We start from the raw sequence: 15,849 nt of genomic DNA, 5'->3' as shown, positions 1-15,849 counted from the left end.
AAAGATAAAGCCAAACATATAATACAATAATCAAAAGTATAAATGTAGGCATAGATACAAAACAGAAACACTTGATGACGCCGACATAAAAAAGGAGTCAAGTTCATTTATGAACCTGCAACTTAGTCCTGTTTTCTTAAAACTTTTTACAATTTACAGAGCAGAAATATGATTGAGGCCGGGGCTCCAGGCCAGAGCAGTGCTTGATCCAGGATGAGAGACATATACTCATTCTGGGAGGAAACACGTTAACCCCTTCAACCCCTCGGGTCCTGATACATGATCCCAAAGGTGCTGAACTCAGTCATATAATTTACCTTGCAGAATTACAGCTGCGTGTATTCCTGAGTCACTCTCTACTTAACCTTGTCTCCCAGAATAAATGATGATAGACCATTAATCCTGGCCTCACCTCAAATTATAATCCTTGTACTTTCTTCAGTTATACATTAGTATGTTTTATATTCTTAATTACAGCTGCAAAATCAATTCAGCAATGTTCATTTATCAGTTAGCTCTCTGAAAAGTCATTTTTGCTGGTAAAGTCCTGAACTCCCTGCAGGGATGGAAAATGCCAAAACTATACGTGAGAAAATCTAAAGAAATGATAGTCATTCGGTTCCTTCAAAGCCTGTTCCCACCAGAAGTTTTATTCATCACACGAGTGCCAGAAGATTAAAAACTAGTCAAATCAACAGTGGTTCTGTGTAACTTTGGATGTTCAAAAAGGAGGGTTGCACCTCGAGCGGCTGTTTTTACTGTCTCTGATGCTGCTTAAAACACGGACATTTTAACGTACAACATGGCTACATGACAGCTGGCAGCATGATGAAGTCTGAACACAAGACTCATATTTTTCATTGTTTTGTTTTTTTTACATGCATTGTAGCCCTTGTTATTCAGCTAGTTGGAAAGAACAGGTTTTTCCACAACAGCCCTCTAACAGATTCACTTTGAAAAAGTAAAAAAAAAAAAAACAGGCTTCTACTACTTGTCATTTCATAACATTGAGACTACGGATGATTAGCTTTGATTTTATGATCAGGTGAGATTTTGTCCCACTCATTTCTGCAGGTGAGGTGCAGCATGCAGCATTTTGTGAAGTGTGAATGTACTGATACCAGGCTCTGACTTTTGGACCTGTTGCTGTGTGGATGATCCTTTTTGACTTTGTTTTCATGCAAAATATGACTCTTTAATTGGGAAAAAAAAAACAAACATGTGATGTTCTATCCCAGGGGTCGGCAACCCGCGGCTTCAGAGCCGCATGTGGCTCTTTAGCGCCGCCCTAGTGGCTCCCTGGAGCTTTTTCTTCTTTTTTCCTCTCTTTTTTATCTTCTTTCTTTCTCTTTTCCTTTTTTCTCTTCTTTTTTTCTTCCTTTTTCCTTTCCTTTTTAATCTCGAAATTTCAACTTTTTTCTCAACATTTCAACTTTTTTCTCAACATTTCAACTTTTTTCATGAAATTTTGACTTTTTTCTCGACATTTCGACTTTTTTCTCGACATTTCAACTTTTTTCTCAACATTTCGACTTTTTTCTTGAAGTGCATAATGAAAAAAACAATCTTCCCCCAGTTATAACTAATATAGATACATGCAGCATGTGTTGTCTTCATTCTAAGGCATTCTAAGACTTCATGTTTTGCGGCTCCAGACATATTTGTTTTTTGTGTTTTTGGTCCAATATGGCTCAACATTTTGGGTTGCCGCCCCCTGGTCTCTAAAGTCACAGGACATTGATGACACTTTTGGAGGCTACATTTTGAACAGTAAAGTAGCTTTAAAAGTTGATAAAACATGTAAATAAACTCTACAACACGATGACATATTTCAAGGTGCACTATTTGCAGAACATCTCATTATGTCTGCTGGTTAACTGTGGTCCTGTAGTGGGTTAATTTTAGCGATGGTGTATTCTATAGAATACCTGCAATGGAAAAAAATGGAAAAACAAGAGGAAAATTAAACAAACTAGGAATTTATCTATTTATTTTTGCAATGTTTTGTACGGGCTCCTGTTGTTTCTGTTATATGTGACATGAAAACATGCATGCAGACAATTCAAGGAGAAGTTTCACCACTGTATACACTGTAAAAAATACACTGCCAAAAGAAAAAAAAGACTATGTCAACAACCCTGCGTCCTTGCTCCAGTGACTGTGCAAGGAGCTTGAATGGCATGGGAATGAGCTTCTCTCAGATACCGGGGGAGGGAGCAAAGACTCTTGTTGCGAAAGAGTTGAATTACCATTTTTCTGAAGAACAAATACAATGTTGCGTGGGAGTGGGGGGAGATCCATCATCTGGTGAAGAGTGGTGTTGAAATGAGGATATTACTAAGTGCTCACACCGCTCGCTGGTAAAGAGCGGTGGGAGCTATCACACAAGCCTCATGTGGGGCATCCTGGGAAACACAAGTCTTTATTAACCTGCTGTAATCAAACTTCCAGGGAATGACTTTAAACATAGGGTGCAATCATTGTAAAGACGGGCGGACACGTCAAACTCGGTGCTCTGCGGTTTAAAAACCAATGTTTCCCCGGGCCATGGAGTAGCCCAGTTTATTCTGGTTTCCAAGGAAAGACATGGCACCCACGTACGCCTCGATGTGGATTGGTTGCTGAAGAATCAGCACGCCGTTAGCTTTCCCAGGAACTGGCTTCATGGCGTGGGCCTTTCCTGCTGCGTCCTTGAGCTGCTCGCAGAACTTCTCAATCTGCACACAAAGTAAATCACAAAATGCAGACGTATTGTGTCTTATTGAAGAATTTATAATACTGAACTTATATGTCATGCAGAAATTACAATGTGCTTTTTCTGTTCTTTACTTCCTCTTTAAGATGAGAAATGACAGAGAAAAAAATGTAAATTAGACACGAGTAATGTTCAGCACTACAAACCTCATTCTGGACGTTTCAGATGAAGGCTAAAGTACTTACTCTCTACTAGGGCTACTTTCTTCTTATTGGGCTCATACTTTTTCAGAATGCTGCATGTAAGCATGAAATGTACCTGCATTTAAGGGAGAGGACGATACTTGTGTGTGCTATAATTAATTCTAAAAGTTGTGAGATGTGGAAAATAATCATACATTTAAAAAAAAAGTCCTATAATCTCTAAACTAGATGAACAAACAAGTGAGCATCTTTAACTGTATCCAAATTACTTCTGAACACTTTTTAAATGTCTTAAAGTGATTTATTCAATGAGTAATCTCTCATTGAGTTTAAAATGGATAACTAAATAATAACTAAAAAATGACAAATAAAGGTTTTAAAAAAGGTTTAAAAAAAACATAAAAAAGTAATTGGACAAAACATATATGGTGAAAAACTGTTTTTAGAAATAAAAGCTATAACCATTTTTTTCTCTAATTTGGAGGACAGACTGTAGTTACGTTTGTCCTGTTATGTATTTGGTTTAATATATCTGCTTCTATTATTTTGTGGGGAAAAAATGAATGGAGAACCTAGACTTTAATGACTAAAATCTTTATTACAAAAAGGGAAATGTTTGAGTCAAATAATGATCCATGTAACAAAGCCTTGCTTTCTGACCTTGGATCCTCCTCATAAACTCTTTAGTTATGTTGAAATATTTGTGCAGATCCCTAAAACCACAACACTAATAATGTTCTGTAGCAAAAATTCTAATTCATTATCTCAGTGTTTACTGACTTTATTTGGTAATATTTAAGCACCACTGCTGTCACCATCAGATATTTGTACAGTATAACAGAGGGTAATAATTGATTTAAAAGCTGCCCTATTTAAAAGTGATCTAACCTTTTGATATTTACAAGAATCACATGTGCAATCACATCACGCTCAGCTGTGATTTCATAAACACAATTCAGTTTCCTCCAAATAGAAAACCAGAACATTTGTGGTATCAGGATTTCAGTGGCAGATTCTGCTCTTGATACGACAATGACATGATAAAAATCATCTGATCAAAGTATTAGGTCAACACAACACCAGATGAACAAGATACATGTTTTTTTGCACCATATTATCTTTTGTTTCACAAGAAAAATGGCATTGTAAAAAATGTTCAATGTTGTTCAGAAGTGTAGGTGTGATTTAATCCTCTGATAAATGATTGATCACACAGAAATGCTTCCTGATGCCTTATTCCAGTTACTAACACCTACATGGTGACTCAGTTCACCATCCCATAAATCTCAGTACAGTACACACACCAACATGGATTATAAAAAGGAAGTTAGAAAACACAACCTTTAAAGCAGTTACAAGTATTTGTTTACCGTATCCATCAATGAGGCACTACACATCTGTTTCAGTTTTTCTTCAGAGGCATCTAACCGCTACTTTGTGCCAGATTTCCTTTGAAAGGATCCTAACGCTGGCTGTTTACACCCAGGTCACTGGTTCTGAAGAAACAATGTCCAGTCATGGTAATGTTGCACCAGTGCAATTCTTTTATGTTGCGTTCAAAAAAATAAAACTGAATCACCACTCTTGGAAGATGTTTATACATGAGTTTTAAAAAGCTGATTATTCTGTCTTTGTAAAATACAGTTATGTAGTTATTTGTATTTTTTTCCCCTTTATATCCTGTTTTTTCCAGGTCTCTGAACTTGGCAAGCATGGTGATTCCATACTTTTGGTCAGGGCTGTCATGACATTGGGACTGTGATGCAAATCACATTTCTCAACACAATAATACAGTCAGTGATGGGTGAACGTACGTCGCAGAGGGAAGAGAAGCTGTCACTGATGTTCCTGACGGGGTGAGGGATGAGGGTGACGAAGGGGAAGTCGGTGGCAAAGGGGTTCCACCTGGAGGTGAAGGACGGTTCCCTCAGCCGGTCCCAGAACACACGCACGCCCTCCCCGTCTCTCCTGGAAATATGCACACACAAACACATGATTAGTCTCTGTCAGTGACATTAGCCGTATCTGTGCTGTCAGAGAGAATGGCATTACTCACTGTTTTCTTTAAAACAACATATTCATTTCATTCTTTTGGCTCGTTTACGTGCACTGAAACCTTCTCAGACTTGAGTCACATCCTGGTCCAGCTTCTTTCAGAGCAGATTGTTGAAGTCAGTTTCATTTTGACAGCAAATTTTACTATTGTGTCTCATAGTGTTACTTGTTCGGAGAATTACACTGTTGGTTCATATGTGGCTAACTTAGCAATCCACAGTATTTCAGGTTTTAAGCCACAGTAACTGAATTTTTGATGCAGTAAGTGTGTGTTCGCTCATTCAGTACGTTTACATGCACTAACAGAAAGTCGAATTGTTGCCTTAATACGACCGATATTGAATTTTTAAAAGCCATCTATACACCTTAGTCCAGGGGTCGGCAACCCAAAATGTTGAAAGAGTCGTATTGGACCAAAAACACAAAAAACAAATATATCTGGAGCCGCAAAAAATGAAAAGTCTTGTATGTATAAGCCTTAGAATGAAGGCAAATGGCGAAGGGCAAAATCAAAATGTTGAGAAAAAAGTCGAAATGTTGAGGAAATAGTCAGAATTTCGTTAAAATAGTCGAAATGTCGAGAAAAAAGTCGAAATGTTGAGAAAAAAGTCAAAATTTCGAGAGAAAAGTCGAAATGTCGAGATTAATGTTGAAGTACAATCTCGAGAAAAAAGTCGAAATGTTGAGAAAAAAGTCGAAATGTCGAGATTAAAAACGAAAGGAAAAAGGAAGAAAAAAAAGAGAAAAAAAGGAAAAAAGAAAAAGGAAAAAGAAAAGAGAAAAAAAGGAAAAAATGAAGAAAAAACAGAGAAAAAAAGAGAAAAAAAAGAAAAAGAAAAAAGAAGAAAGGGAAAAAAAATTAAAAAAAGAAGAAAAAAGGAAAAAAAGGTCAAACATTTTTGAAAAATTCTCCAGGGAGCCACTAGGGCGGCGCTAAAGAGCCGCATGCGGCTCTGGAGCCGCGAGTTGCCGACCCCTGCCTTAGTCGAACCGAACTGAAGCTCTTGAGATCAAGCTTTTAGTGCCAGATAATGGGGTTCTAATTTGAGTTATTCCGGCATTTATACCAACCCACGCTTAGCCAAGCTAGGAACCGCCCCTCTAGAAGTGACAACACCCCGAAAGTCAGAACATCAACACAGAAGGAGGAGAAGAAGACGAACAACAAAGAAGGAACCGGAAGAACACCAGCGCAGAAGTGCGTGTGGCGTCACCTAGCATTACAGAGTCGAACGCACCTCACTCAATAATCGATTGTTTTCTTGCGCTTGTATACTTGGATTTATCTGAAACTCCAGTTTAATCATAAGCCAGATTGTTGCCAATAGCTTGAGTTAGATGTGCATGTAACCGCACTGAGTAACATTTGGACCAGAAGCTTCAAACTTCTTTTTCTTTTTTATTCTTCAACTCATAGTTAAAGCAATTGGTGCTGGTAAAGTAAAGCAATACAGCAGAACTTGGGACAATCTTAAAATAAAGTTTTTTAAATTATCTTAGCAGTAAATTAACTTTTAACAGGACAAATTCTGCCAAAGTGAGTTGGTTGTCTGCAAGAGTAACTGTGGTTAGTAAGTAAGAATGAAGCCATGCTCCAGAAGAAGAGGCGTCTGGGACTCCTAAGCAACAGAGGGATGCTTGTGAAGTGTCTTAATTGCATTTAGATCTAAAACGACCACATGCAAATTCCTTTTCTCAATATTAACTGCCTGAATCTGGTCCCATATACTAGCATGCTTTAGGCATCTGGCAAAACCTGGCACACTTGCTTTCTGCACCGCAGAATCTATTATACTATTCCTCTCTAAATTACTCGCTAATCTCTAAATTACTCTAAAGAATTACACTAAAGAAAATACTCCCCTATACAGAAACCCCCTGCACTACGCCATGCTCTTGGAATGATTTGCTTCTCCCAAACTATACTTAACTGCCTGCACCTTTACAGAGCCGGTAGGGGACTCCATTTAGGCCCTGGGGAAAAAGAAGCCTTTGCAAGCCTCAATACTTTCTGAACTTCCTTCTACATAGGCTGCCTAACATCCATCTCATGATCTATTTCTCCTATTGGTGGCATGTCAGGTGGACGTTTCTTTTCTTCTCTAAATCTGAATAGGTCTTTCTTAAATATTATTCAGCCTCTACCATTGTTACTTTAAGCTGCCCTCCTTTTTCCTGGCTAAACAATCCTTTAACCACCTTAAAAGGGTCTTTGTTAAAAGTTGTCCTTACTTTGTCTTTCCTCTTCCTCTTTTTCTGAGATGTTCTGCCCTTCTACGTACCCTTAATCTGCCTCTCAGTTCCTCTCTTCTTCTGTAGCCTCTTTCCACTGCTTTTTTAATTGTCTCCTTTCCTTAACCAATTTCTCTATTTCTCTTTGTCATCTAGACTGACGTGACTCTATCCCCTCGCCCCTCTTTCTATCTAGCACCCCACATCCCTCTACTACAGTGTTTCTTAACCGGGGGTTCGCAGACCCCTAGTGGTCCATGGTGTAATTGCAAGGGGTCCGTGATAATAAAATATATCTATTTTCAAAAGATCCCCTGACATTTATAGATTTATAGAAATAGATTATTATTTTACTCAAATGTGACACAGACCTGTGGATACCTAAACTACAGAAGGTAACATGACCTTCTTTTACTCTTTACAACTGTAATTCATTGTATTTTAATAAGAAATCTTGCACCCGTTTGCATTGTCGAAGTTGCTGGATAAGACTGTTAATACAAACGTAACACGATCTGCATAATTTTCAAATGATGATCCCCCAGAGTGTTTCAGTGGGCATACAGCATTCATTTCTTAAAAATGCTTTTATTGTGAAATATTTGCAGGAAGCTGTTTGGGGGAAAACTCATTAACTTGCAAAGTTCAAGTTAGCACTTGAAATTGCAATAATGTTAGAAAAGAAAAACAAGAAGATGATAAGCACAGTAACATAAAGAAGAAGAAAAAGTATATTTATACCGTAGTTTACAGAAATACATAACAACATAATAACAACACAATAAATTACATATTTCTGAAGACTGTATAAAGTGTTTTGTTACCATATTTGAAAGTTACGGTCAAGGACCCCAAAAAGGTTGAGAACCAACGCTATACACCATATGAATAAATAACATCTCCTATTTTTGTGTCATCTCTGTATTGCATTCCCTCTAAGCCTGCTTAAAATGATCATCAAGTCTTTGTTAATGGTTTTCCATTTTTTACTATCATTTATCTTAGGTCATTTAACTCTAGCTTTTTGCTCCATGCTTCTCTCTCTGACCTCACCTGATCCCTTCTTACCCTCCTCAGTGACAGTATTACTGATATCTGTGGTTTTCTACCGGTCACTGGAATTCATCCCACTGACTCGACGGGCTTCTGAAGAAGTACTGCTCTATGTGACCACTCAGTCCTTTCTTTCCTAAACACTTCTTCTTTCCCTGATGCTTTCTATGGCCTTTGATTTAAAGTGGACCTATTATGGCATTTAATGTCTATTTTAAACCGGCCTTGAATGTCTTAAAAACAAGCTTTTGTTTGTTTTTTTCAATATAAATGTGAAATTCAGCCTCTGGGCCATGTATTTATCATCTCATTCTCTAAACTCATTATCTATAAGGGATTCTGAGTGGGCGGGGCTATGATAATGAGGCACTGTGCTGATTGGCTGCCTGAATGACGAGATACACTGCTACGAAAAAATGGAGGAAGCTCCGGCGGAGTTAAGCCTGAATTATGGTTCTACGTTAAATCGATGCAGACCCTACGCCGTAGGGTACTGCGTAGGGTCTGCTTTGGTGTAACGCGGAACCATAATTCAAGCTTTAAACTGTGTCCCATGCAATGCGAGCGAGCGTCAGCGACAAAATCAATTTCATTGCTTTATTTTCTATAAGACTGTCCTAACTGGCCGTTTTGAGCTGAACATTTGTCAGACGCCCTGCTTCTATTTTCTTCCTGTCGCTCGTGTTGAAAGCCGGTTGAAATCGCTGTAGGAAACAGTCCTGATGAGGAACGGCTGATCCAGTTAGTAGAAATGAGAAGTTATCTCTATGATTCCTCCTCATTTCACTACAAAAACCTCAATAAAGTGGCAGCTGCTGGAGGGAGATGGACAGAGAGCGTCCGATGTCACGCAGTGCTACGTGATAGTCGGACGCTCACATGCAGTTACACGGTTTTATAGTTGTGGGCGTGGTTTGCATTTTGGTTACGTAACGAAAATGCGCAGAAGCGCTCGTAGAAGTCACATCAGACTGGACGGCTCATCCGGGCGGCTGTACAGACACTGCAGAATTTGGTTGCTTTCCGCCTTCTCTGAGTTGGCAGGCTGAGGGGAGACCACTTTATATATGTTTAAGAAAGAAAAAACATGTTTTTCATAATAGCTCCCCTTTAAGTTACTTTCTTCCAGCCTCAAGGAAGTATGGAATCACCATGCTTGCCAAACCTAAAGTATCGTATCCTCTACGATACCTCCTCTAACCTCTGCAGCTTCTCTCGCCTTATCCTGAGCACTATTCTGTGTAATTCTAGCCCTGGAGGATAAAGCAATGCCCCTATCCTTCCCTGAGTCACTTATCCTGTGTATTGTCATGTCCGTTCCAAGATGTCATCCATCTGTGAGTCAATCTTCCACCCCTGCTCTCACCGACTCTTGGGATATTGCTCTAATCTGACTTGTAGCTTCTTCTGGTTGCAGCAAAGCTGCCGGGCCTGACCGTTGGTCCACTGGCCCATACGAGCACGTTTGGGGTCTTTCCCTGCTGCCAGCTGTCTTTCCAAGCTGTCACATGGATTTCCCCTTGTTGTCAGCTGCCCTATTCACAGCGGACATTAGCCGGGGCAGTTCTAGGTTGAAATAAACACAAGAATCCTGTGCTCCAAGAAGGATTAGCACTCAGTAAAGGCCTTGGCACAACTTGACTCTACCTGTGAGCAGTAACTGACATGTCTCTGGGAGTGAAATTAGTCACTGGACTCCTATTTGTGCTAGCTTTCTGTTTTACAATCAGTGTTACGGCTTTGTACTACTAACTTCAAATGTACAGTGGGTACAGTCTGATGTGAATTTGAATTGAGATTTTTTTTTAAATAGGGGAGCAAAGTGTCTAAAAATGGTTATACTCTGCTTAAAATGTCTGTAATTCCTTATTGGTAAATGCACTTTGATGTTTTATGTCATATCAACATGGCAGTGAATGAAGGCAACATCATAAAAACTCTGTTATCACGCATGGTCTTTTTGCTTTATATCACATTACATAGTGTAGAGACAATGTTGGAATAATTGAGAAAAAAAAAAAAGCACTAATCTGTCCTCAGGGCAAATACTTATGTTTAACAGGCTATATAGTAAGCTATAGTATGATGATCATATTCTCTTTCCTCTGCTGTTTTTGCTTTAGTTTTGTTTTACAGCAAATAGAGCAGGTTTTAGTGCAGATGCCCCAGGTCATATCTTTTCTCAGCCCAATGAAACCTCTGAGGAATGAGTGCAAACAGACCCTGAAACACTTGCAGATCCCATTTTGAGATGTAGGTGCTGATCTACATACCGTGAAGATGTTTGCATTCTTCTCTTTATTTCTGTATGTCCATCAAATACGTATGATTACGGGCTCAGATTAATCTTAGAGCGTAGGGTGAATCCAGTTTAAAAGGAAAAGGGTTACAAAGAGTTTTAACCACTGTCTTCTACATCTCTGCAAAAAAGAAAAAAAAACTTTCTGTAGTCAATAAAACATGTATAAATAAGTGCATTTAACCTGAGAAAATCTAGCTGTATAATTAACTTTATAAAAATACCAGTGTCATGAGTAGTTTCTGCTATTTAACTGCTCTTTCGCTGTTTGCCTGCAACAGAATAACTCTATCCCTGAAAGACCAGTTTAGTAGATTTAATGTTGAGTAAAATTGTTTGTTCATTAAAGTATCAGTATTTATAAAGAAAAAAAAGAATTAAATTGATATTAGCATTGTAAAACATTAAAAAATGCTCATCCTTTTTTTTCTGTCTACTTCTATTTTGACCTTACTTGGGTATGATGAAGGCCCGTCAGACACACGGGGGATGCTGTAACGCTGCTGTCTGAGCGGCTGTTGCAGCCAAATGACTCATGACGCAACAGCAGCAGCAACATGTGGTTTTCAGCTGCACATGGAGAGCCTGCTCCACCAGATCAGCTCCTCACTGCCCCTCTTCTAGGTTTCTTCTAGGTTTTTTATTTTTGCTTTATTTTTAGAAACAGGTTAGTAGAGTAACAGCTTGCTGAGACATTTTAGGTACACTCCCAGTGATTTCAAATTCATAGAAGGCGTCCAGCTTGTGATACATTTGCCTTGTTAAAATGCCTAAAAAAAACTATCACTTAAAGGGGACCTATTATGGCATCTAATATCTATTTTAAACAGGCCTTGAATGTCTTAAAAACAAGCTTTTGATTGTTTTTGCTAAATAAATTAGAAATTCAGCCTCTGATCCATGTCTTTATCTTCCCATTCTCTAACCTCATTATCTATGCAGGATTCTGAGTGGGCGGGGCTATGATAATGAGGCTCTGTGCTGATTGGCTGCCTGAATGACGCGATACACCGCTATGAAAAAATGGCGGAAGCTCCGGCCGGCGGAGTTACCGTGTCATAACTGAATGCGATGCGGGTGAGCATCAGCGACAAAATCAATTCCATTGCTTTATTTTCTATTGGACTGTCCTAACTGGCCGCAGCAACGCAGCGCTGCACAACACGATGCAGCGCTGTTTTGAGCTGAACATTTGTCGGACGCCCTGCTTCTATTTTCTTCCTGTACTCGCGTTGAAAGCCGGTTGAAAGCGCTGTAGGAAACGGTCATGGATGAGGAACGGCTGATCCAGTTAGTTGAAATGAGAAGTTATCTCTATGATACCTCCTCATTTCACTACAAAAACCTCAATAAAGTGGCAGCTGCTGGAGGGAGATGGACAGAGAGCATCCGATGTCACGCAGTGCTACGATAGTCGGACGCTCACATGCAGTTACACGGTTAGTTGTGGGCGTGGTTTGCATTTTGGTTACGTAACGAAAGTGAGCAGAATCTGAACGGCTCGTAGAAGTCACATGACATTGGATGGCTCATCCGGGCGGCTGTACAGACACTGCAGAATTTGGTTACTTTCCTCCTTCTCTGAGTTGGCAGGCTGAGGGGAGACCACTTTACATATGTTAAAGCAAGAGAAAACCTGTTTTTCATAATAGGTCCCCTTTAAAAATGTGAATATCTTCTATCTTTACTGTGTGCTGGACCAGAAGCAGGGCGAGCAGGTCATATCAACCCTGTATGTTTCCTGTGTAGTGACGTCTGTCCTGGTAGCAGACAGAGAGGCTGAAGCAACAGAGGGTGTGGATGGAGCAGTGAACATGGAAATACTGAGAACAAGTAATAGACGACAGAAGAAAGAAAAGAGAAAGTGTGGCTAACAAAGAATCCAACGTCATGGAAATGTCCGTCATTATATCCACTGCTTTGATTATTTATCCCAACTTTTCAGGGGTGTAACCCAAAGGTATTTCTACCTAAAGCACATAATGTATCATTTGAGTGATGGAGGAGTGGCGAAGGCAGTTGTGTGACCCGGAGTTCCTGGCAGCGCTCCTGAATACCCACACACCAACCTCTGAATCAGAAAAGATGATTCAGAGAATCAGAAACAACTCTGGGGCCACAGTGAGCGATGTGAGCCAATCACACAATTAAAATACTAAATTAATTTCACAATCACACAAAGCAGAGTCAGCAATCTTTACCTGCTTACTCACAGCGGATGCGTCAATGTACACAAACTGGAATTCATATAGTTTTCAGCCATGCAGACATTTCTCTAACTCCATGTTTGGGAGTCCTGCCAAAAACTGTGACCAGCAGAGGTGGGTAGTAACGAGTTACATTTACTCCGTTACATTTGAGTAAGTTTTGGGAAATTTTGTACTTTTAGGAGTAGTTTTGAATCACTATACTTTTTACTTTTACTTGAGTAGATTTGTGAAGGAGAAACTGTACTCTTACTCCGCTACATTAAGCTACATTGAGCTTGTTACTTTTCTTTTATCCCCTCCGCTTACGCGTCAATCTCTCTCTCAGAGAGAGAGGGGCGCATTTATTGAAGGCTGATTTATGGTTCCGCGTTACACCAACGCAGAACCTACGGCGTAGGGTAAGCGGCGATGCTTATCGTACGTTGCGCGGCGCCGCATACCCTACGCCGGCCGCTACGCTGTCGATTTAACGCGGAACCATAAAAAGAGAGAAGTCCGCCAGGATACCACGTTACTGTGTTTCACCAATCAAACGTAGCTGTGCCGTGTAGTCTCGTCACGTCACCATATTGAACCTCAGTCGGCGGGACAGGATTTGTCATCAGCAATGCAGACCATGCAGACGCAGAAGATTTATTTATTTATGTTTTTATGTATTCTGTTATTTTATTTTTATTATTTATTAAAGTACTTGAATTTACTTTAAGATTATTTTAATTTAAGCTATTTTTCATTAATTTTATTTTATTTATTTAATTTGCCTGAAGATGATTATTTTGTACTTTTGTCTGTTTGAATGGTTGTGTTAAAAAATAAATCAGACATTACTCAACAGTTACTCAGTACTTGAGTAGTTTTTTCACCAAGTACTTTTTTACTTTTACTCAACTAATTATTTGGATGACTACTTTTTACTTCTACTTGAGTCATATTATTCTGAAGTAACAGTACTTTTACTTGAGTACAATTTTTGGCTACTCTACCCACCTCTGGTGACCAGTAATCACTCAGTTTGTCATCTCAACTTCTGAAACTTGCGGTGACACCGTTGTACACGACTTTAACTGCTGTGTAAAGTAGCTGTTGGTTTTCACAGAATAGAAGTTATCAAAGAAGAGTAAGTGATTTCCCAATAAAGTTTTGATTTTCTTAATGACCTGTCACACTGATGTGCTTATTTCACCGCATCTTGTGCAACTGCGTACTTCCTGCCAGCAGGAATCAAACACCTGAGGCTAAACAATAGCAGTGCAACTGCAGATATGTCACGGTCCCAGGGAGGGGCTGCACCGTAACGCAATCATCGTGCCCTGTTTACACAAGAATGTTGAGAATAACAATGCTGCTGGTGAACACTTTGTGCCCCCTCCAGAAAAAAATTTAGTGTAGGGAGAATAAGAGGAAGGAGAGACAAAAAACCTTAGTAAGATAAAACCTACTAGAGGAGCAGAGCCCAGCCTTAAAGACTTATTATACTTCAGCAAAAGCAGGCAGGGATGGTGGAGTTACATTTGTACACATTGCCCTTTGTAAGAGCACAGAGCTATTGCCTTAGAATTAATGGGGATATAAAAAAGCTTTGGTAAATTCCACAGCTAAGCTATCACTCAGTGAGGGACCAGCCCAAACAGGCAGAGCAGGGCTGGGCTTTCCAGCCAGAGGCTTCGCTAGTTTTCACTGTCTTTATGAGGCAGAGCTGGGGTTTGGACTTTCACTGTGCCTCACTTCGACACAAGCATCAAAACGCACAAACCGCCAAAGCAGGTTACAAGGATCGTATCTATATTAGTATCTAAACAAAGTCAAGACGTAAAACCTTCCACTGACCTCTGCAGAGGACTTCCATTTAATTCAAGGTGTTTACACAAAGCTCACATGTTTATACAAAATGCACATGTGCATGAGAGAAACACTACGCTTACGGCCAAAAGAAAAAAAAAAAAGAAAAGAAAAGAAGGAAAGAGAGAGAAGAAAAAAATCTTCACTGGGCTTTCAATCCCTTTGGAGTCATAAGTCAACACGTAAGATAAACATCAAGCCAAGTTCCAGTTCCAGTTGTCATGGCAAGAGTCCCACTTTGTTTCAGAGCACACAAACAAATCTGCTCTGATTGCTCAATAGAGCCTGCGGGTTTGTCAGCCGTCCATAAATGTATCTTTCCAGCATTCATGTAAAAGGTTTATTATAAGGAAAAGAAAGTGGCAACTAGGAAAACAAAGAAAAAGATGAGGAGCAGCAGCAGCAGGTTTTATGAAGACGCGCCTCACACTTCTCTTAACCTGTTGGATTCAATATTAAAACCAGACTTGTGCTACAGGCAAAACTAGTCTTGCAATAACCTCACAATTGCTTTGTTCACCTAATATTCAAATGTGTGCTACTTTTCTTTTTCCTTTTACGGAGTGCAACATCCCATAGTGCAGTTCACATAACAACAAATTGCACCATTCAAGTTCCTTTTGCCTTGACGTTAGTCACAATAATCAGTTATTTTGGCTAAATTTGGAAATCAATGAATGCATTTGTCATTATTAGCCTGGTGATGGAGGGCCAAACTGGCGAGCCAAAAGGCATTGGGTGTATTTTCTGTCAAATTAAATGCATAAGTAGTTCAAGTACTTTATGATCCATGTGTTTATGGGTCAAGCAGGTGGAGGGACAACAAAATTAACATTCACAAATGTTGTTTTTACCTATCCCTGTCAGGACGAATCGGTCACAATCCCCAAATCTCAGAGAGGAAGTGCTGATGCCAAAGTTGATGGCGCATACAGACAGTGTCCCTTTAATTAAGATAGAAGTCACCAGTGCAATCAGCTCCTTTAGTCTTAAATAGAGAAGGGCTCTCTGCTTAGATAAAGAATCCCTGTTGCAGACACCAGGTTAGGTTATTTTACCTGATGAGAAAGCAGTGTATAAACTTCAAGCGTTTCAATCTTTCATTATCTCATGATGTCTGGAAACAGACCTCTTATTTGCAGAAACAAAGACAGTGAAAATATGGGCTGAGAATACAAAGTACAACTCCAGGACTTGTTTGGGTGTTAACAAGAGAAGCTGAACAAGGCACAGAGTAAGACCAGGAGAAATTCATTCCTCTGT

General features: G+C 39.5%; 1 protein-coding gene across 1 annotated transcript in view; it reads right to left on the bottom strand.

The window, feature by feature from the left end:
- Positions 1-1,963: 1,963 nt before the first annotated feature.
- Positions 1,964-15,849, bottom strand: part of tprg1 (tumor protein p63 regulated 1) — a 37,971-nt gene continuing 24,085 nt past the window's right edge. Inside the window, exons 4-5 of the mRNA XM_061737013.1 lie at positions 4,713-4,866; positions 1,964-2,717 (exon numbers count right to left, since the gene is read on the bottom strand). Of these exons, the coding sequence (XP_061592997.1) occupies positions 2,523-2,717; positions 4,713-4,866 (349 nt within the window). The 3' untranslated portion in view covers positions 1,964-2,522. The remainder of the gene's footprint in view (positions 2,718-4,712; positions 4,867-15,849) is intronic.

This window comes from Cololabis saira, chromosome 13, assembly GCF_033807715.1.
Source record: "Cololabis saira isolate AMF1-May2022 chromosome 13, fColSai1.1, whole genome shotgun sequence".
Classification (NCBI taxonomy): Eukaryota; Metazoa; Chordata; class Actinopteri; order Beloniformes; family Belonidae; genus Cololabis; species Cololabis saira.
Note: the sequence above shows the minus strand (reverse complement) of the source record. Positions and strands in the feature narration are given on the sequence as shown.